At 52.3% G+C, this 19,976-nt stretch overlaps 9 protein-coding genes across 11 annotated transcripts; 4 read left to right on the forward strand and 5 right to left on the reverse strand.

Moving 5' to 3' along the window:
* Positions 1-406: 406 nt before the first annotated feature.
* PV05_11870 (uncharacterized protein) lies at positions 407-1,926 on the reverse strand. Its single transcript, XM_013455396.1, has 3 exons — positions 1,804-1,926; positions 1,554-1,744; positions 407-1,501 (listed from the first exon to the last, which is right to left on the reverse strand). The coding sequence occupies exon 3, from the start codon at positions 1,326-1,328 to the stop codon at positions 435-437; it is 894 nt and encodes a 297-aa protein (XP_013310850.1). The 5' UTR covers positions 1,329-1,501; positions 1,554-1,744; positions 1,804-1,926; the 3' UTR covers positions 407-434.
* A 178-nt stretch (positions 1,927-2,104) lies between these two features.
* PV05_11871 (uncharacterized protein) lies at positions 2,105-4,315 on the reverse strand. The gene has a single exon (XM_013455397.1). It carries the CDS (start codon positions 4,232-4,234, stop codon positions 2,252-2,254), a length of 1,983 nt encoding a protein of 660 aa, XP_013310851.1. The 5' UTR covers positions 4,235-4,315; the 3' UTR covers positions 2,105-2,251.
* A 393-nt stretch (positions 4,316-4,708) lies between these two features.
* On the reverse strand, positions 4,709-5,433 carry PV05_11872 (uncharacterized protein; the record flags this gene model as incomplete). Its single annotated transcript, XM_013455398.1, has 1 exon — positions 4,709-5,433. The coding sequence occupies exon 1, from the start codon at positions 5,354-5,356 to the stop codon at positions 4,709-4,711; it is 648 nt and encodes a 215-aa protein (XP_013310852.1). The 5' UTR covers positions 5,357-5,433.
* A 966-nt stretch (positions 5,434-6,399) lies between these two features.
* Positions 6,400-7,791, forward strand: PV05_11873 (magnesium-dependent phosphatase-1). Its single transcript, XM_013455399.1, has one exon. The coding sequence runs from the start codon at positions 6,550-6,552 to the stop codon at positions 7,414-7,416; it is 867 nt and encodes a 288-aa protein (XP_013310853.1). The 5' UTR covers positions 6,400-6,549; the 3' UTR covers positions 7,417-7,791.
* On the reverse strand, positions 7,753-12,011 carry PV05_11874. Of its 2 annotated transcripts, XM_013455401.1 has the most exons (4): positions 11,793-12,011; positions 9,660-11,692; positions 8,943-9,614; positions 7,753-8,890 (listed from the first exon to the last, which is right to left on the reverse strand). In XM_013455401.1, exons 2-4 carry the CDS (start codon positions 11,532-11,534, stop codon positions 8,219-8,221), a joined length of 3,219 nt encoding a protein of 1,072 aa, XP_013310855.1. In that variant the 5' UTR covers positions 11,535-11,692; positions 11,793-12,011; the 3' UTR covers positions 7,753-8,218. The 2 variants fall into 2 exon arrangements, with proteins under 2 accessions (XP_013310855.1, XP_013310854.1); XM_013455400.1 differs by having other exon boundaries at positions 7,753-9,614.
* Positions 12,012-12,735: 724 nt separating this feature from the next.
* PV05_11875 lies at positions 12,736-14,054 on the forward strand. Of its 2 annotated transcripts, none has more exons than XM_013455403.1 (2): positions 12,736-13,019; positions 13,067-14,054. In XM_013455403.1, exons 1-2 carry the CDS (start codon positions 12,840-12,842, stop codon positions 13,652-13,654), a joined length of 768 nt encoding a protein of 255 aa, XP_013310857.1. In that variant the 5' UTR covers positions 12,736-12,839; the 3' UTR covers positions 13,655-14,054. The 2 variants fall into 2 exon arrangements, with proteins under 2 accessions (XP_013310857.1, XP_013310856.1); XM_013455402.1 differs by having other exon boundaries at positions 13,139-14,054.
* On the reverse strand, positions 13,786-14,725 carry PV05_11876 (uncharacterized protein). The gene is made up of 4 exons (XM_013455404.1): positions 14,526-14,725; positions 14,412-14,476; positions 14,137-14,326; positions 13,786-14,060 (listed from the first exon to the last, which is right to left on the reverse strand). Exons 1-4 carry the CDS (start codon positions 14,634-14,636, stop codon positions 13,881-13,883), a joined length of 546 nt encoding a protein of 181 aa, XP_013310858.1. The 5' UTR covers positions 14,637-14,725; the 3' UTR covers positions 13,786-13,880.
* Positions 14,726-14,911: 186 nt separating this feature from the next.
* Positions 14,912-16,284, forward strand: PV05_11877 (uncharacterized protein; the record flags this gene model as incomplete). The annotated part of the gene is made up of 1 exon (XM_013455405.1): positions 14,912-16,284. One exon carries the CDS (start codon positions 14,912-14,914, stop codon positions 15,623-15,625), a length of 714 nt encoding a protein of 237 aa, XP_013310859.1. The 3' UTR covers positions 15,626-16,284.
* Positions 16,285-16,675: 391 nt separating this feature from the next.
* PV05_11878 (uncharacterized protein) lies at positions 16,676-19,974 on the forward strand. Its single transcript, XM_013455406.1, has 2 exons — positions 16,676-19,254; positions 19,523-19,974. The coding sequence occupies exons 1-2, from the start codon at positions 16,754-16,756 to the stop codon at positions 19,662-19,664; spliced, it is 2,643 nt and encodes an 880-aa protein (XP_013310860.1). The 5' UTR covers positions 16,676-16,753; the 3' UTR covers positions 19,665-19,974.
* The last annotated feature ends 2 nt before the right edge of the window (positions 19,975-19,976 follow it).

Below are 19,976 nucleotides of genomic sequence, written 5' to 3' on the forward strand. Positions count from 1 at the left end.
TCGCGTAACACGTGTGCCACGAGGCTGTGGCCCTTTCTGAGAGATACCGGGCACCCCAGGTAGCTTTCGACTTCTTCACCTTCTTCACCTTCAACCCACATGACCACATGATATTATTCTCGCACCCTTTTTGGATTGCCAAAAACTCTAGCCAGGCGGAGTTGAACCCCTGGCTAGAGAAAACTCGCACGATACAAATCTGCTTATGGTTGTCGCTTGCCGATCTTATCTTGAAGGATGTCGCCTGCTGATCTTGCTAGAATCCTATTACAGATCTAGTTGTCGCTCGCTGATCTTCCTTTTTAGACTGTCGCTACTGATCTTACTAGTGAGACGAACAGTGCTGGTTTTTGGAGAGAGAGAGAGAGAGAGAGACCGTCGCCCGTACACGAGCAAAAGAACCATATCTCCGAATGATCTATGTTCTATGACATCTAAACCACATGCTGAGCGTCGACCTCGGACTCCGAACTAGGCAGAGAATCTTCATCAGAGCCTTCGCCGCCATTCCACGGCGATATCACGATCCATCTGACCTTATGCGCGATCCTCGCCTCCTCACCGTCGACCTTTGACCGCCCTGCTTCGGCTTGTTTCAGCCTTTTGTCGACCTGCTTGTCCATTTTGGCCATTCTTTTTGCCAGCTTACTATTCAACTTGTTCTCTTTTTTCTCGAACGCTTTTAATGCTTTGTCTTGCTGTTTCGGGTCCTGAGTTTCTGTCATTCTTCTTTCCAGGGCAGCTTTGTTGCTGGCGAACTCGCGCTGCACCCCTCCAATCCGTTCCTCCCCCTTTCTCTGCTTCTTCTCCGCCGCCCTGGACTTTTTCTGAAACTTCGTTTCGCCCTTGGTCCGCTGCTTCGTCATCTTCCGTTCTTGGTTTCGCATCTGTTTCGCCGCCCGAGCGGCCCCCATTCTGCGAAAGAGACTATCAGGCGCAACAGCTGCGGGGACATCCAAATCTATCGGCATCACATAACCTTGCAGAGCTTTGACTCTGCGCATTCTCGGGTCGTCTTGTGCCGGTGAACTGGTGTCAGACGCCTCCACTGTGGACTTTGCGTCAGACCAGATATCTTGATCTAGGTCGCTGTTGGACTCAAGAGGTGGCAGCTGGAGCTTGTCCTCTGGACAACCGACCTTCTTCATCATGTTCGTGGTGGTCATGATATTAAGGTGTAGCCCGGAGGGATGGAACAGGTCTTGATTCACCGCTTTCATATAAGCCCTCGTCCTGAGGTAGGAAGTGGCAATACTGGCGACTCCGGATGCGACCTGTAATCCGGCACCGGCCCATTGGACCGGGGTGATTCCATAGAACATGCTCATCACACCTCCAACGATCCCAAGGCCTTGGAATATCGGATGTGCTATGAATGCTTCGTTGAGCCCGTCAATAAAGGTGACAAAGTCGGCCTCTCGAATGCCATGAGCCGCGAGCTCCGGCACGTAGGCTCGCACGAACGGGCTGAAGAAGGCTCCCTTGATCGTTTTCGTCGTTTCTGACCACGTTATCAGGATGAACGGCCTAATAAGGGATCACTGTCGACTTACGTGGGATCACACACGGAAGAGATACGCCCCCGGAGAATGGCGCGTGCGGCGGCGCATCAGTATCCCATCGCTCGAGATCCTCGTCTGCAGTGAACTCAATAGGCTCCACATATTCGAGGCTACTGTCGTCGTCGCTGGTCGCGAGGACCTCTTGATCGATACTAGGCCCATCGTTCTCTGCCGTTGTTGTCCTGTCCATGGAGCCGGCAAGTGTAAGCAAAGAAGTGGTGAAGGAGGGGAAATCTATCACCTTGAATTTACATAGTACGGGTCAAAAGGTGGTGGCCGTTGAAGGCTTGCCGATTACCCCATGAACTCATGATGACCACCATCAACCCTTATGGACTCCGGAATTCCCTTTTGGGGCGTCCGGGATAACTAGGAGAGGTACATGAAGACGTCCTTACCAAAGTAGCTTACGAGCGAATCCTTTGTCGGATCTGTATCGTTCGTGCCAAGAGAAAGCTCTGAAAGCCCCATAGAGGACAGACATGATTCCACCTTCAGACATCTCTTGAAATTCTCCAGAGCAAGAAGAGAGCGAACTTGTGGCAGACGAGTGGATATTCCCATTCCGCGCATTGACGCGGTGCTCCCAATCTTGCACGCTCTATCATGAGACGTCCAGCCATGCGAGTCTATCTATATGTACATCATGCGGCCAGCCATGCGTATGTTCATTCTATGCCAGATACCGTTCACCCCTCAAAGACACTATGGTTCATCTCAATCCCATAGTCCTTGGCCATCCTCCTCATCTGCTGCTCCATATCGTCATCCATGCCCTTCCCCCGTCCCAGCGCTTGCTTGAACTTACTATACCAAAAGTACGCATCTGTCGCCAACAGGACGATCTTAAATATCAAATGACTCCCGAAATTCTTCCACCGCTCACTGAAGCTGAGGTCCCTGTCCTCGGCGAGCGCCCGGCTAGCCCAGTTCCCTGTGATCTTGATACGGTTCACCGGACTGCCGAGATACTGGTTATTCCCCTGGACAATTCTCATATTTCTTCCAATGAAGATCAGTTCGCGCGGCCATTTCTCCTCATCGCCCAAGATCTCCTTGATCCCCTTGCGCATGGCCTGCTGCATCTCGAACTGTCTCTTCTTCTTCTCAGCTTCGCTAATGCCCTTGATGCGGTTCGCCACAGTGTGGTCGCCACCTTCGTACGGCCGCATGAGGGTCGCCGACGCAAAGATCTCGGCGTTGTTGACGCCCCAACTGCTCACGACTTCTTTGAGTGTCTTGTTGTCGAATGTCATCAGCGATTTCCAGAAGAGTGAGTACTGGTGGCGGAATTTCGGAGACATGTGGATGTACAGACCGTGGTCGATCAGGACGAGTTCGGAGCGTCCATTAGGCAGCCGGCGGACAAAGATGTTGCCTGGGTGAGGGTCGCAATGGACATAGCCCCAGAGAAACATCTGCGCGGAGAACAGGTCGACCATGGTGGTCATGACTTCTTTCAAGTTGAGGCCGAGACCGCCTTTGCCGTCCTTTCCACGCCAGTAGTTCCTGTCAGGCTTGAGCTCTTCATCGTACGAGCGAGCACGTTGTTGTAAAGTCGTGATAGGAGTTTGAGGCGGGTCGAGAGGTGTGCCATGACAACCTGGGCTTCCTGTTCTCCAGCCGCCTTTCCACGGCCGAGTAAGAGCGTCTTTATCCCACAGTCTGACACCCTCAATCCATTCGGCCGTCATGACGCGTGTCGTGGTAAGGTCGTCGTAGACTTTCGGGATATAGACCCTATCTCGCAGTCGAGGCTCCCCCTTGACAAACTCTGCCATTCTTTTCGAGTTTTGCGCTTCATTCTGGAAGTCGCATTCGAGCAGTAATCGTTCCGTGATGTATGGAACAAGAGTGTACAAGGGGATGTCGAACCACCACGTGTAGATTTTTGTGACGACCTTGAACGCCCACAGATCCCACCCTACCTGCTGCGCGATTTCTTGCTTCTGGATTTTGATGGCAACCTCACGCCCGTCTTTCAACCTCGCCCAATGGACCTGCGCCACGCTGGCACTTGCACGGGCTTTCCTCTCCATAACCCCAGCCTCCGGATCCCCGTCAAACGAGATCCCAAAGACTTCTTCGGGGGTTCTGCCACCAAAATCCTCCATGATGACCTGCCGCACCTGAGCCCAGTCATTCTGCGGAGCGTCATCAAACATCTTGGCGAACATCTTCTGGAACTCCGGTGGTAGAATGGCTGTCTGCATGGCGATGGCCTGACCAATCTTCAAGTACAGCCCGCCATTCGTGCGCAAGAGGTGGAACAACTTCGCCGCATTCCTTGCGTGCACCTCCCCGACATCCTCGGCAAAGGGCGGATTTTCGCGGAAGTTGATCTTGTAATCCAGCGCGGCCGTCAAACCCAGTGCGAAGGTCCGCGTGCATCGTGTGAGACTCGATGCATAGTATTTCTTGTCCACAACGTATGCTAAGGCCCCGAACAACGAAACGTATGCCAGCCTCCGTAACCACTTCTTCGTCCGCTTGAACTGTTTTGCCGGTACAGCTTTTCCGAGGGATGCAGGTGTTGGTGGCGCAAAAGCCGTGCGGAAGCCGGATTGCGAGAACGCACGGCGCTGTGGCCGCAGTTGTGGGGGAGGAGAAGGGCGTGGCGATAGGAAGGGATGGCTGCAGCGAGCGCAGATGCGCCCTGCTGCGAAGGCCATGTAGAGAAGGGGGGTTTAGGAAGAAGTTGAATGTGAGAGAAGCATTGCTGGATGCAGAGAGAGCACACGATGGGATTATTGATCTGCCTTGCGGAAAGTGAAAGTAGTAAAGTCCCCCGATAAAAAAGTTGATGACGATTATCGATGCGCAGATCGATCGGTTCGGTCGAACAGTTACCAGTTATCTCCGCCGACCGGTGGGTATTTAACGCCCGGCCCTTGCAGCCTTGTCCACGGACTTTCCATCGCTCTACTACTTGTGATAAGCCATAGTCGGCGAACTACATACCATCTTTGGAGACACTTGGAATGGACGTCTACCGGAAGCACATTCGATCCAAGCTAATATATCATTGCATTCGGCCTCAACAACAATTCGTGCTGATATCCAATGGAGCTCCAATAGCCCCGAAGGCCCCCTCGTACTCATGTCAACAGTGTCCAAACCAACCGTATTGACGCCCCTGTAGGCCGTTACTTGCGGTTCCTGCGAGTCAGCCAGGATGCCTTGATCTTGTGAGAGATGACTCGAAAGAGACCCGATTTCTTCTTGCCACCTGTCTTATCATCATATGGATCCCGGACATGCGCTTCCTCGAGCCGGTGACGCAAGGCAATCTCCAGGATTTGGCAGCGACGATCCCTGTTCTCGAGAAAGTCACTGGCAATGATCAACGTCTCCTCGGTTCTCTGACACTCCAGTTCCTGTTCCCGGATCTTCTGTCTGTCCTTCTCAACCGACTCTTCGAGCCGAGTGCGGATGTCGAGGATCTCGCTGTTGAGGCCGTCCACAATCTTGAAGTACCATTTGTGGCGGAAATCGTCAGTAAACGCCTGTATGGCTTCGTCGATTTGTCTGCGGAACGTATATCTCATTTGCATCATGTCTGCCGTGAGTGACCTCTCACAACGAGCAACGGCCTGTGATAGCATTCTTTCCACGTCCTCATCAAGCATGATGCTGTCATCCTTCAAAGTGTCTTTGTATCGATCAAGGGCTTGTTTCGCTGTGCCTTGCATAGAGTCCATTGTGTAGGCGATGCTTTCTCTGAGGTCTTGAAGCGGCTTGTCGACCAATTTGTCATAGGCTGGGTTCTCCAGTCGTAGATTTGGCGTATTCATCGTTGGCTAGTGGTGAATAGTGTGACACGCGCGAGCGAACAAGGGATTCAAGCTGCAAACTGACCAATGATGGGGATGAATGATGCGATGTCATCAATCGCGCCAGGCACGACAATTGAGCTTTGTAGACTGCGTTTTCGGTGTCCATTTCATCAGAAATCGAACTTCGTGGCAGGGAGGCGCTTGGCGAAAGTGTTGTATGGTCCAAAATCACAGGCTTTCATGCTGAAGCGTATCAAGTATACATCGGTGAGGCAGTGACAAGATGGACAAGATGGACATGAAGGACTCCCGGTAGCGAGAGAGGCGGAATAGAGTGTCCAAGTCTCGCCTCTCAGTCTTCATCGGCGGAAAGATGGAATGGACCTACCATGACGATGCAATATTCAATCCATGTCTTGTCCTTTGACCATGGTGTTGATGATTCTTTCTGTCTTGTCCTTCAGAATGACCATGGCGTTAATTTGTTTGCCAGCCTCACAGCCTAGCCAGTTGAGCTGCCATTGCATAGCACCGTTCATTTAGTCCACCTCACTATGGCACGTAACAATCGCGTGAAGGGCTGGGCCGTCTCTGGCTTGTTTCCAAAGATCCGCGCGTCCATCCAACTCAGGACAAAGCATGAGAGCCGTGCACCTGCTTCAGTTGCTGCTTTGACGATGCTGGAACTCTTCTAAATTCCCGCCGCAATGATTGGTATGACCCTCGCTCCACGAACCTACTTCATGCCAGTGGCATACGGCGAGTGGCTTGATATATCCTGCGACTGCCGGCCGTAAAGAACATGATTGCGATGCTTCGGCGAGCAGTACTCACCTGCGCCTGATCGGCGCAAGCAAGGTCGGATCGGACAGCTGTTCGACCGACTTACAGCCGCGCAGCAAGGCAGCTCACGGCAGCTCAAGTGATCACAGGGATGTTCTTCTCCACGTGTTTATCTCCACGTGACAAGGCTTATCTTGTCGATCTCGGCCTCAGCCTTGTCGTCATTTCGCCCCCCTCCGTTGACCGTAGCCCCGAACATTTTCAATTCCTCATTCACTGTGTCACAGTATTCCAACATCTCAGCCACTGTACTCCTCCTCCTCCTCCTCCTCCCCCTCCCAACCTGCCTCCCTCAGCGTCCTCTCTCTCCGACCTTCTCGCAACCCTCCTTCTCTTCCTCCTCCTCGCTGCGCTCTCACCATCCCGCAATGCCACGCTCCAAACCACAACAACCCCAGAGGATCCCTCCTGCGCCCTCCTCTCCTACACCCTCCACATTCAACGACGCCCTACCCCTCCCGGCCCTTATAGTCTTCGATCTCGACTACACCCTCTGGCCCTTCTGGGTCGACACACACGTGTCGGGACCCTTGAAACCGGCCAACCCACATCCGCAACACAACACGCGCATGCTGGACCGCTGGGGCGAGCCCTTCTCCTTCTACAGCGACGTGCCCTCGATCCTCGCCTCCGCCAAAGAAAGAGGCATCACGATGTCTCTTGCCAGCCGCACCCACGCGCCCGATCTAGCCGCCGACATGCTTCGAGGCCTTCACGTCCCCTCGTCCACATCCACATCCCCTGCCGCCACCAGTAACGCCAGCAGCAGCAGCAGCAGCAGCAGCAGCAGCAGCAACAGCAACAGCAACAGCAACAGCAACAGCAACAGCAACAGCAACAGCAACAGCAACAGCAACAGCAACAGCAACAGCAACAGCAATAGCAACTCAAAATCTCAATCTCAATCTCAATCTAAACCGCTCCGCGCCATCGACTTTTTCACCCACAGCCAGATTTACCCAGGCAGCAAAACGACGCATTTCCGTCGGATACAAGCTGCGACGACCAAACACGGCGGTGGCGGGACAGTCGCGTTCGAGGACATGCTATTCTTCGACGACGAGGGCCGCAACCGCAATGTCGAAACAGAATTGGGCGTGACCTTCTGGCTTGTGAGAGACGGCGTCACCAGGGACGAGGTCGATGCCGGGGTGTGGGAGTGGAGGAAGCGTAGGGGGATCACGAAGAAGGATCTACGAAGGGAGGTGGAGGATGTCGTCGAGTTAGAGGGATGATATTATCGACCTTAAAACCTCAGCAACTCTCGGTCATTCGACAATCGCCCGTCCTGTATGGACTCCGGGAAAGTCGGGGATAGAGAGACAAGCATACAGGCATCTCAGGAATTCTATTGGCAGCAAGGCGTTCCGGTCCGGGCGGTATTGGCCTGTTTGATTTAGCATGTTGCATCTAGACATAGGGAATAAGGAGGAGTCAAGACGCTGTCCGAGTACGTTGAAGACATAGATAAGTCGACGGCTAATGACGGTCAAGGTGTCACAGCCGAAGCGGCATACATGATTACTTGTGATGTTGCAATATACAAAGAAACATCTACAGAGACATCACGGTTACGACAATGACAGTCATTTGGATCGGCTCAATTCTGTACTACAGAGCCCATATCGTACATGACCCCTTTCTGCTCACATCGGCCACAAGGTATTCAGGTATGCAGAGACCCATCACCATGCTGGCCTTTCTGATCGACCACGGCTTTGGGTTCCGCACTCCAAGAAACCCCCGAAACATTACTTCCTGTCCTTTCCAAAATATGTTTCTGCCTACCCTAGTCTGGACCGGGTGCATCATCACAGTCCCTTGTGATGTGGCATGTTCCTACCATACCGTCTGGTGGCCGTCGTTCTGCGGGACGGCGATGCTGTTGTTGTTCTTGGGTATCAGAGTTCAGTATTGTACATTGGTGAATCATTCTCTCGGCTCGCCATCATCTGCTTTCTCTTCGTTACCGGTAACTCGTCGCTTAGGTGGCGACGTATGGTGAGACGCATTCATCGAAACCGAAAAGAGGTCCTCTCAACCCCTCGACTTTCTCTTCGAACTCGTTGGCATCGCAATCTCGACGAGCTGGTCTCCATCGTCGTCGTCATCATGATCATCTTGACCCGCAAACTCCGAGGCCTGCTCGTCAGGATCACTCATCCCAAAAGCGCCACCCAGCTTCTTCTTCTCCATAGGACTCAACACCTCTTCATCAGAACTATTACCCTCTTCGGTGGGCGCCACCATCTCTCCCATCTCTTCATCTTCGAAAACCTCCAATGGCCGTCGCTCGAAACTCGTCCGCGCCTCCAGGGGAGGGTTTTCAGGATCGCCATCTGACCCGGTATCAGACGACGAATCATCCAATGACCCGTTGAAATCATCATGTGATGTCTCCTTATGTGGCGCAAAGAGACTGGTCAATCCGCGACTAACCGAGAAGTCATGACTGGAGCGCTCTGCTTTGCGCTTTCCAAACGTGGTTATGTCCTGCTCCTCTTCATCCAGTGAGAAAGGGTCACGGTCTTCGTTCCCCAGGGCAGCGAATGGATCATCTGCTTCGGACCCAAATTCCGACGCTGCCACTTCTTGTTCGGCTTCCTGCTTGTGCCTCGCTAAGCGGTCGGCCAAACGTCGACGAGCACGTGATGGCTCGATATTAAGTGGTGCCGGTGGAGGTGGTAGTAATGGTACAGGCTGGTCAGACTGCATTATTAGCCTAAAAGATAAACAGTCTGCGTTTATTCGTCGCACTTACATTTTCCGCCAGACCGGTATCAGAAGCTGCAAGCTGACGATGCTCTTCCTCATCTGCATCATCCATGTCCTCGTCCTCATCATCCGACGAGCTCCCAAAACCACTGGAGAGTGAACCATTCGAGTTGTAGCCTGCACTAGTGGCACTCCCATTATTAGACAGATCAATACTGTCCAGCGGCTGTCCACCTATTCCCGCAGCAGCCAATGCACTTGAAGCACCAAAGTTTTGACCAGCATGGACAGCGCTTAATACAGCCTGTCTAGGACCAAGTCCGTTATCAGGTCTGAAGCCGCCTAGAATGGCATTGTCTCGTTCTCTGGTCTCTGCAAGTGTCTTAGTAACGTATTCTTCCCAGGTTTGGGAGTAGATGTAGTCCTGGACGGTCGGGGACAAGACTTCGCGGGGATGTCGCTCGCCAAATTTGACGACTTCTTCCGCCACCAACGTTAGATGACCCATGTAGCCGAGACGCATGTTCTTGGACTGTTGCTCTTCGTCACTGCGTCTCTGGCCTTCGACAATGGCGTCGGTGATACGGCCAGTCTCGAAGAGATCGAAAGCGAGGAATCGGTTATGACCTCTGTCCATAGGGCCGTTAAACACTTGCTGAACGACGTCGTAGACCACGTTGTGAAGGAAGTTGTTCCACGGGAAGCGGAAGAAGAAGCTCTACTCCAAGATTAGCAATGATGTTATCGAGGCAAATCGACTTACCAATATCGTTGGCACCACCTTGTTCTCAACGAACATGAGCTTCAAGTGATCTCCTACAACTGGTGGGTCGGCGGCACCTTCAGACGGCGGGTTGTGCATCGTCTCATCTTGAGCAGTCTGGAAAGAATCTCCCTCCACATGACTGCTTTGGCCGACTTCTTTTGCAACCTTAGGACTTGTGGTTGGCTCAGGGCTATTAGCTGTTGGTGTTTTGTTGGGATCGGATGAGAACAACGGAGCGGGCTTGTCTTCAGGATGAGCAGTTTGTTGTTCAGGCGTACTTGTCTCCGATTCATTAGGTGGTGTTGTCATGATAGTATCCTCGGCGCTCTCCAGGCTCAGTCGTCGTACGGTGTCGTCCAGATTTTCTGCGGGTGAAGTTGGGTCCTGGGTTGTTTTGGCGTCAGCAGCCTGCTCGGAGCTTCTGGGTGCTTCTGTTGCGTCCGAAACAGCAACCTTCTCAAATCCATCTTCGTCACCAAGGTTCGCGATTCGGAGTTCTTCGGTAGACGTCGACGCCGAAGGAGTGAATGCATTTTCGAACCTCGAGGAACTGACCGAGATATCGACGGCGGAGTCTTCCGACTGCTTGTTAGACAGGAAAGCACCTTGCTCTCTCAGTCGTTCTCTCTCGGCGTCCCGCTTCTTGATAATTTCTTCACTACCCGGCTCGTTCAACAAGCCCATATTGCTACAGTGCAGTAGTTCTGCCATCAATTCGCAAGTTTTGAACCGGTCAAACCCAAGAGGTTCAATATGCGTACCCCACGCGGATTTAAGTACACCTCTCTCCTCGACGCTGGTCTTCTCCCCTTTAGTGACTGTGTGTTTCGAGCTGAGAATGAGATCCATGAAGTCGGGAACATGCTGAGCAAACAACCTCAACAGGGTACCAAGATAGATGGGGTCGTGATTCGTTGGAGGACTATCCGCATTATGCCCTTGGTCAGGATCATAATCAGAGTTGTTCTTCCGAATGACTTCAATCACAATGCCGACTCCGACTGTAAGAGGATTGCCGCCTTTGAGCATATACGAAACGAGCTGTTGGATGCACTTCTCTGACACCAGCTGCCGGGTGAGGCTGTTAGGGCCAATGCAAGACTGTTGGTCCTGAGCTGCATTTGCAGAAATTGTGATGATAGCTTTCAGGAAATCACCCGCAGAAGTCTGGGTCGAGGAATTGCAGTCCGGAGATAAGTTCGACAGCAGCATCTGGATGAGATCTTGATCATGCAGCCAGTCCACGATGCCCGCACCACCATCTGACTTTTCAAGACTAATGATCTTCAGTAAAAGATCCATCACCATAGGACAGTCAACATGTTGCAGGATAGCCGGTACGATGCCTGGCAAAGACTTGAAGAATTCCAGCATATCTTCCGTCTTCTTTTCCAAGAGAGTCTCATTGACTTTGGTGAAATAGCCTGCCTGGAGAGGATCCAATGGTGCTGGTCGGCGAAGAAAATCCCAGAACTCGGTGAGGTAGGGTATGTTGGCCATTAACGATTCTGTGATGGACCATGTCTCGCAGGATAAGATCTCGCAAGCGACAAATGCGTATTTCAGTCTCTTTTTTTCGGTCTTCTCTTGTTCTTCGTCGGACGGTTTCTCTTGGTCATTGTCTTGCACAGGGCCTTTGCCTTTTTCATCCTCTGCAAACTCTTCTATCGGTGGACCTGGAGCTACCACATATTGCAGTAAAGCGCGGAGATTCTTTTCCTCACGAAGGAATTCAATCAATTTTGTGTGGTGGGATTTGAGTTCTTGAATGAGGTCCGACTCTTCGAGCAGATCTTCAAGCTTGACATTAGGTTTGTCGAGAAGAGTGTCAATTGTTGATATGTTGGAGTAGCCTCCAAAACGCCAAAACATTTTCACGAATTCGTCGTCGCGGCGACCGCAGGAAGGTGACGGAGGATGGTCTTAGTAATGGTACAGACGCGGGGGCGAGTGGTTGAAGTATAACAGGCCGTGGACAGTCGTAACTCGTGAATCGATGACTGAGCGAGACATAGAATGGCGTTCCAGCGCTAAGAGATGATTATAAGTCAGCCTCCTGGAATCTGTAGGTATTGTTGTTGGCAAGACAGGGTCGAATCTTGCTTGATGCGCGGCAGCTTCTGGACTCACCTGTTGTTACAAAGGAATGACTGGAAGAGAAGTCCAAGAGTAAGGCTGAAAGGGTGACTCTGAGCCAGGCGCAGGTTTGTTGTACAAGGGATATGATCGCGTGTTAATTGAGTTGTAAGGCGAGGTACTTTGTTGGTTGCTGGATGCGGCGGCGGACGAGATGCACGAACTTGGCGAGGCAAGGCGAGGTTTGGTAGTGCCAGTGCCAGTGCCAGTGCCAGTGCCAGTGCCAGTGCGGATGCCGAAGTGAAATGCGCTGTCCTGTGATTCAATTCAATGCCGGTTCTCACCGAACAAAAGTTGCCTGATCACGGTGAATGCTCTTATCAATGTGCGTACAACTTGTATGTAGTACTTTCCAGCACCAAGTCTAAGAATAGTCCGATTGTGTTACGGATATCAGGCACAGGGAAGCCCATAGACAGAGAACTGATGCACCATTCCGCAGGGCCGTGAATGAACTTTGTGTCTATGCCGGCGCCTCCACAAACAAGCGCCTTCGCCTTCGGTTGCCCCTTTTCGGGGCCCATGATGGAGGATGCAGGCAACGTGGCGGCCAAATCTATCAACCATTCTTCCTTCATCCTTCGTCCGCCCTCCATCAACTTGCCGATGCCACATGGCTTTCTGACAAAGCCGCACCTTCGTTCAGTTGCTCCATCGCCGACAAGTAGTTGATCGTTTCTCGCAGTGCCGCAGTCTTCTCAGAGACTACGATCCGTCGGATTGTGGCTTTTCTTTGACGGGCTTATCCAGAGGTTATGCTGCCGCCTCTTACATAGCTTTCCCTCAATATGACTGTAGTAGAGAGAACAGTGCCGGAGAGACTCATCCGGAAGATCCCTGCATTTTCAGCCACGAGCGAGTCTATGCCCGACTTTCACTTCGTGAGTGCGGCATGTGCTTGTCCTATGGTCGGTCCGTTGCACCTGGTAGACAACCTCATTCATACATTGTATGGCAGCAAGATACTCCATACAGAGCATTTGGATATCGTGACCACGCGTGACATGGACAAGCAAGCATCGGGTAATCTCCGGCACCTGAATGACGCAGGCTGCTTTTCATCTGCACTTTGCGACAAAGGAACAACTGAATGTTAAGATAACCCACAGAGCCTCCTATACCACAGTACGCATTGTCAGGCCATTGCCAGTCACTATGAATCGCTTGTTCGGCTCCAAGAATACAGCCCCGAAGCCGACGCTCAACAGTGCCATTTCAAATGTACGTCCCACCGATGCTTCACACCCGCAGTCTAACCTCTTGAGCAGGTAGACACGAGGATCGACTCGATCGATGTGAAACTAGCAAAGACCAATGCTGAACTTTCCACGTACCAGCAGAAACTGAGCAAAATGCGCGATGGTCCCGGCAAGCAAGCCATTAAGCAAAAAGCCCTCAAAGTCCTTCAACGGCGCAAGATGTACGAGTCACAACGAGATCAATTACAGCAGCAGTCATGGAACATGGAACAAGCCGGGATGATGCAAGATAACCTGAAAAATGTCATGACCACGGTGGATGCGATGAAGACGACGAACAAAGCATTGAAGCAGCAGTATGGCAAAATAAACATCGACAAGATCGAGCAGATGCAGGACGAGATGGCGGATCTAATGGAAATCGGCAACGAGATCAACGAGAGCATAAGTCGTGCGTACGATGTTCCAGAAGATGTGGACGAGGCAGAGTTGGACGCCGAACTAGAAGCCCTGGGTGAAGACATGATGTTTGAGCAAGAGATGGGGGTGGGAGAGAGCACGCCGGGTTTCTTGCAGGACGAAGTAGCGCCACCGCAGTTCATCGATGAACCGCCGGAACAGACGAAAATCAAGGAGGCGGCCGGCGGTGTTGGTTAAGATATGGCAGTCCGATCTTCCAAGCAACCACCAGTCTCCGTCAGCTTGGACTCACATCAGCTTCAACTTGAGGACGGAAAGCTGTCGATCTCTCTTACGACTTCACGTTCAGGTGTTGCGGCGGGCGTATTCTCCACAGAAGCGAATTTCGCCATTGTATACAGGTCATCTATTCGACTGCTTCATCAAATCATGACTCATGCCCATTTCTTTCCCTTTCCTCGTCTCAAGTACTCCTCCTCAGATCTTGCGTCCACGCTTTCACTGATTTCGGCCCTTCATGCGCAGCTTTGAAGAGTTGGCGCTCGCTCTCTTCCAGGCCTCTGAGGAAATCAGCACCGTCACCCAATGCTCCTCGGGGATTGTGCGCTTGGTCTGCAATCTCTGATGCTCGTGATTTGAAGGTCTGGTATTGCAGATTGTCAGTATTTGCGTTACGGCCGTCAACGCACAAGGTGCTGTTCATATCATTCAATGCTCACATCTAGCAGAGTATCCAGTACAGCCTGGTCTTCGAACAGTTCCATAATTCGTGCACCTAGAGCGTAGTAGTGCGGTGCCTGGGCTCGTAAATCCACTGTCCTTGGGTTTGCTTTCAACGCATTGATCACTCGCTGCTGAAGTGGAGGGGGGAAATTCAGCGTGACTAGTTGCGGCGAGCCAGGTGTATTGCTAGGGACTCAATCAGTCTCTCCTTCAGTAATCGCAAAGTTCGCATGTCGACAAAGGTCGGCAACTCCAGTCGACAAAATCTTACCCGGTTGACACTGCGAGCATGACACCCAACCACATGGGCAGTTCTATTGTCGTGCCGGCCTTGACCTGTCTCGCCGTAAGCCTGCGTTTTGCCCTTCTCAGCAGCCTGACTTGCCGTTCCACCAGCATTACCATCCAAGTATCCAAGTCCTGGCACATCAAGTTGGAAAGTACATGGTAGTTTTTGCGTGTCCGTCAAGATAGCGTCAACATCATAGTAGGACATTCCTTGCTTTCTTTTTTGCTTAGAGCAGGCAGTCTTTCGTGTCGTTCTTCCTCATGTACTCGTTGTTTTGGCGAGGTCTAGAAGCAGGCACAACCAACGTTGTCTCTAGAAAGGACTTTGGGTGTCAAATAGAGGTTCTCATGAGCCAATGAGACGCGTCAAACACCCAGCCTTGTCAACGCGTCCAATTCGGTCCGCCGACAAGGCTGAAACAAGTCCACATACTATCACTTTTGACAACACCACCTTCATTCCAGATCCTGTATAGACGCACAATGAGCACTCAACCTGCTCATCCACCATCCCAATCTACCTCATCGACTAGGCCACCAGTCACCCTTGGACAGACCACACACCTTGACCCAGGCGCCTACGTTCGCGGTACTCATGCCATCACCCTCGGCGAGCATGTTCTCATCCATCCGCGCTCTCACCTCATAGCTGTCAACGGCCCACTGTTGATTGGTGAAAAATGCATCATCTCAGAGAAATGTGTCGTTGGCGGACCTGTGCAGAGCTCAAGCGTGGCCGATGCTGCCTCTAAACCATCCAGTGGTAGTGCCCAACCCAGCCCACTATTAGCCCATGGCGATGAAGGCGACGATGAGGATGCAGACCCAGTGAAAACAACGATAGGATCAAGTTGTTTCATCCATGCAGCATCGCAGATTCATGCAGGGGCCACGATCAAAGATGCTGTGCTCATTGAACCTCACGTCACCGTGCTTGCGGGTGTAACAATTGGCTCCCATGCAAAAGTCTGCGCTGGCATTACCGTCGATCGGGATGTAGAGGACTGGGCAGTTATCTATGGAAACGGAAATGTCAAGCGGCGGAGAAAGCAGCCCCGATCAATTACGGATGCTGAGGCAGAGCACGCTGATCTTGTTGAGACGATGAGGCTGAAAGCGATGGACAAAGAGCGTGAGGGCACGACAGCTATCCTGAAAATGGCAGCTCGGGTGGCGACTATGGCCAAGAAGAAATGACGAAGCAGTCATAGTACTCCTTCCAGAAACCCGGCTGCTAGAACGAAGACATTCCCAATCAATAGAGCCGATGCTCTGGACCACAATCTACGTTCCTCAATTCCACCATGCCAAGTTGTCGCTCTACGACCGGACAGCGAGGCTGACAAAGTTGCTCAGCATCAGTTGCGATACCACTGCACCCGCCAATACACCTGTACAAGCTTTATACGTATCGAGGAATGTGCCGGTCCGGTCGCAAGAGAGATCAGAGCCTTCCAACTTGATAGGTTTCGTGAATTGCACAGACATATCAGTGTCAAAGTGACTTAACTGGGTCAAGGGGGTTGGAAGTCAAACGCTACGCCTCGGTGTACTGAGGATTGACATTCTTTAATCCCGATGGGTACACTTCTTCGTCTGTGGGGGACCATGTCTCAAATCGAGGTACGAAGTCGGCCAGGAAGCAAACAGCGTCGTCTGAATGGTCGAACCATAGTGGACATTCAGGCACGATGGAGACGTCACTGGACAGTATCTCTGCACTAGAGAGCGTCATGCCTCCTTCCGACCAGCCGCAGCATTCGGTGCTTGTGGGAATGCCACTTTTTGTTTGTTGGACATAACTCAATTTACGAACGTGGGCGGGAGTGTCTTGAGCAATCAACAACCAATTCAACGAAACATGAGTGGTTGATGATGAGCTCAAGGCACGCCGTCATCGCATCTCATAAGTTAACTTCGCGAACGCTGAGAACCTTCGTAGTTAATCCCGGTTGTAGGTCCTAGATAGTTGTGACGAAGGGAATCCTCAATGTCGAAAAGGAAGTGACACACTGCTCTGGAGCTATACGCTCACTGCGGCCCAGAGATTCAGTAGCAGGTAATGACTGTAATAATCAACCTTCCCCGTACATAGATAGAGATGGAAGAGGTTATGGTGAGAGTTGGGTGAGAGTAGGAGAGGCACCGAGAGGGTGTTTGTTTTGATACGCGACGCGCCAAGCCTCCCTGCCTTACAGCTGCAGCCTATTTCGACCGCGACTTCGGCATGCACTCCGCAAAATGACAGCACAGGTCCATAATCATCAGGGTTACTAACCCTAGAGCCGGACTATTCTATCACAGACTCACGAACACCCATCTACCATGGCGAGACTTCGAAGCGCACGTTCAGTGAGCAGGAAAAGCACTCCTCTCTCGCCCCCAAAACCGCGACCATCTACCGTCACTGCCGAGGCGTCTCAAACCCCACGCCCGACACGACCACGAAGCCGCGAGGTCACAGCGGCACAACAGCAGCTACAAAATATCGACCTGGTGCTGGAGCCTGTGGGCGAGGAAGTGGAACTTCATCAGGAAATAGCTGAGGACCTTGAGTCCATCGACCTCCCCTCATCTTCAGGAGGGGCCTCGTACCTCGAAGCCGAGCTAGATGTTCTAGATCGAGATGCCATCGTCGACAGCCTTGTGGACCTTTTTTACGATTCGGCAAAACTGCTGTTACTCTTCGAGGGCCTGGATGATGACACTCTGCGCAGTCAATGCGATAAATTATGGCAGCCAGAGTCTTCGCAACGACGGAGATTTCAAACTCGAATTAAGCGTCTCCTGGACACCCGCAAGGCATTCGGCACCCACGACTACATTGTCCCAGATCTCATCGCACTGAAGATTGCCAATCGACTCGAATACGAGAGCCTGCCCGAGAGCGCGTTGCGTCCGCTACTCGTGATTTATATCGCGAATCTAGCCTTGGGAATCGGACACGTCTTCAGTTCCTCGCCCGAGGATCGAACCATATACCCCGAATACATGACCATCAATTTTCCCATGCCCGTTGCCGGTACTCATCATTACCCTCTCCACCCTGACCTGGTCGCAGATGCTGTTGATTTGAGCATTGATGTTCTTACTCAATTTTACATTCAACAAGCCGCCGAAAAGCAGTCAGACGCATCATTCGACCCGGATGTACTAGCTAGTCAGGTTTTCTGGGATGACGATGATCAGATTCGAGGATATCAGCATGAGACTACACAGCAGAAGATCATCCATCGTGTGCAGGTGATAAGGAAGCACTTCAGGACAGATCCGCAAAAGCCTCTTGATCTGGAAGGCCTCAAGCAGCAATTCTCGTGGTCGGACTTTGCCGTCAAGGTTTTGAAGTGGTCATTAGCTCGCAAAGCACACATAGACGCTCTGATCAGAGCGAAAGGTGGTGTCGACATGATAAGTGAGGCCATCATTTCCGGAGCCGAGTTGGACGAGACCCCAAAGCCAACAAAAACCCATCAAGAACGGGAAGACGAGCCCCATCGTCGTGACACTGTTGTAGCGACAACAGAAAAGACGCCTCCGCTCACAATGACTAGATTACAAGGCCCACCAACGACAAAGGCACTTCGAGCCGAATCAAGCAGACTCAGAGACCTTAGGGCGAGACTTGCCGCTAGCCGGTCTGCTATCGGCGCTGATCCGATAGATATCAGCTCACGGGAGGCGAGCAGTGAAGTTCAGCTAACACCCCAACGAGTGATTCCACAATCACCGACGCCAGCAGCGGAGAGTGAGCCAGCAGCAGACGATGACAATGAAGTTGAGCAACCACTAGTTGACGCCGAGGAAGAAGGAGCACAATTCGCAGGTGACGAAGATGTTGAACAGCCAGCCCTTGAAGATGCAGGCGAAGAGCCGCGAGAATCTGAACCTCCTTCCGAGTCCATTGAAGAAGAGATCCTGCAAACCCAACAAAGCCGAATTATAATGGCAACGCTTGAACGACAACAACAACAGAGCGAAAAGGAGAATATAATCCACGACCGAACGGATGCAGCACCCGCAAAGAAACGTTCGCTTCTAGACCGCCAACCCAATGCAGAAAAGGTCCCATGGAGCGAACCTGCCGACGACGAAGCTACTCCTCGTCCAGCTGAGGCCCGCAAACGTCAAAGACCTGCTGAATCGGAAGAGTCGGAAGAAGACGACGAATTCGAAACCGATGCCAGATCGCCCAAGAAGCCTCGCATCGCCGCCGAATCCAGCAGACGCCACCTTCCCTGGCACAGTACTCCTGAGGCATCGGCCATTGAGGACGACACGGCGGCTCAGGGTCACCGTGACCGCGCTTCTCAATCCCGTCGCCAACGCACTCGCTCGCCAGAACAGCGTCCGCGCATCAGCTCCAAACTCCCATCAGCCTCTCAACCCGCCCCCGCCCGCACAAGCACCCAACATTCGCGCCCGAAAGACAAAGACCGAGCCCCTCTTCGCCCTGTGGCCGACCACACCCGGCCCCCTCCCTCCACCGCACCGGCCCGCTCACGGCCTCGCGAAGCCACCACCACCCACTCCCCTCCTCGCCGCGGTACATCACCCCTTATCCCGGATCTGAAGGCCGTCAACGCCGAAGCCAAACGCAACACGCAAATCTCTCGGGAACTCCTTCGCGGCGGCTCTGCCATACAAGTCCGCAAGCCTTATACGGAAGCTGAAGTCCACCGTCTCATGGAGCTCGTCGAGTTGCTGGGTCCGAAGTGGTCGGCCATACTGCAAGAGGACATGGCACATGTCGATGGCCCCTTGCTCCAATCACGCGATCAGGTAGGGCTCAAAGATAAGGCGCGGAATATCAAGCTGGATTTTCTGAAGTACGTATCAACACTTGAAAACCCCCACCCATTCGCAGTCTTTCCGCAACCCCCTGAGAACGGTCCACCCTCGCCGACTTCCCACCTTGTTGCCGTACACTTTTCGAAGCACGTCTCGCTGCGTGGGTTGCGTAGGTGGGCACAGGTGTTAGAACCCCCAAGAGAGACTGGATGTATATGCCTAGGGCGGTGCGAGACCACGACCACGCTACCTAACGTCAAAAATTTGAACACGTTCGTTCGCTAACAAGCTTTTATTGCCATGCAGAGCACGACGCCGTCTCCCCCCTGGCTTTGAGAGAGTGAGTATCGGCAACCGAATGCTGAATAAACTACGCGAATTGGGAATCGATTACGTCGAAGGCCGTTTCCAGGCGCAGGATCTGCAGGACGATGATGTTGAGGACTGACTGAAAGTCTGAAAGGTGTATTGTCGATTAGGACGATGTGGAGGACTGACTGAAAACTTCGAAAAGGTGCATTGTCGAGCAGGACGATGACGTTGAGGACTGAAATTTGAAAAGTACATCGTTGTCAGAAGCAGCACCTGCTGTCGAAGCGGTCCAGAGCTGATGGGTGTATGTCGAGGGGACACTCCTAATCATTCAGCACAACGGAGGATAACCCCATCAGGCGCGCCGAATGCTTCTTTGTTCACGGAGTTACAATAGTCCTGATCGGGGGTTTTCAGTTGCAGGTTATCGTCTTGGATATTCGTCTTG

This window comes from Exophiala xenobiotica (genome assembly GCF_000835505.1).
Source record: "Exophiala xenobiotica strain CBS 118157 unplaced genomic scaffold supercont1.7, whole genome shotgun sequence".
Classification (NCBI taxonomy): Eukaryota; Fungi; Ascomycota; class Eurotiomycetes; order Chaetothyriales; family Herpotrichiellaceae; genus Exophiala; species Exophiala xenobiotica.

What these genes read in the sequence shown, in the direction of transcription:
- PV05_11870 (XM_013455396.1), bottom strand. Translation starts at nt 1,328, where the DNA reads ATGAGCATGTTCTATGGAATCACCCCGGTCCAATGGGCCGGTGCCGGA.
- PV05_11871 (XM_013455397.1), bottom strand. Translation starts at nt 4,234, where the DNA reads ATGGCCTTCGCAGCAGGGCGCATCTGCGCTCGCTGCAGCCATCCCTTC.
- PV05_11873 (XM_013455399.1), top strand. Translation starts at nt 6,550, where the DNA reads ATGCCACGCTCCAAACCACAACAACCCCAGAGGATCCCTCCTGCGCCC.
- PV05_11874 (XM_013455401.1), bottom strand. Translation starts at nt 11,534, where the DNA reads ATGTTTTGGCGTTTTGGAGGCTACTCCAACATATCAACAATTGACACT. An exon ending in AGGTGGTGCCAACGATATTG is followed by an intron (nt 9,615 to 9,659) that starts GTAAGTCGATTT and finishes ATCTTGGAGTAG; the next exon opens with AGCTTCTTCTTCCGCTTCCC. An exon ending in ATACCGGTCTGGCGGAAAAT is followed by an intron (nt 8,891 to 8,942) that starts GTAAGTGCGACG and finishes CTAATAATGCAG; the next exon opens with TCTGACCAGCCTGTACCATT.
- PV05_11875 (XM_013455403.1), top strand. Translation starts at nt 12,840, where the DNA reads ATGACGCAGGCTGCTTTTCATCTGCACTTTGCGACAAAGGAACAACTG. An exon ending in TCAACAGTGCCATTTCAAAT is followed by an intron (nt 13,020 to 13,066) that starts GTACGTCCCACC and finishes CCTCTTGAGCAG; the next exon opens with GTAGACACGAGGATCGACTC.
- PV05_11876 (XM_013455404.1), bottom strand. Translation starts at nt 14,636, where the DNA reads ATGTCCTACTATGATGTTGACGCTATCTTGACGGACACGCAAAAACTA. An exon ending in ATGCTCGCAGTGTCAACCGG is followed by an intron (nt 14,327 to 14,411) that starts GTAAGATTTTGT and finishes TTGAGTCCCTAG; the next exon opens with CAATACACCTGGCTCGCCGC. An exon ending in TACTGGATACTCTGCTAGAT is followed by an intron (nt 14,061 to 14,136) that starts GTGAGCATTGAA and finishes CTGCAATACCAG; the next exon opens with ACCTTCAAATCACGAGCATC.
- PV05_11878 (XM_013455406.1), top strand. Translation starts at nt 16,754, where the DNA reads ATGGCGAGACTTCGAAGCGCACGTTCAGTGAGCAGGAAAAGCACTCCT. An exon ending in ATCAAGCTGGATTTTCTGAA is followed by an intron (nt 19,255 to 19,522) that starts GTACGTATCAAC and finishes ATTGCCATGCAG; the next exon opens with AGCACGACGCCGTCTCCCCC.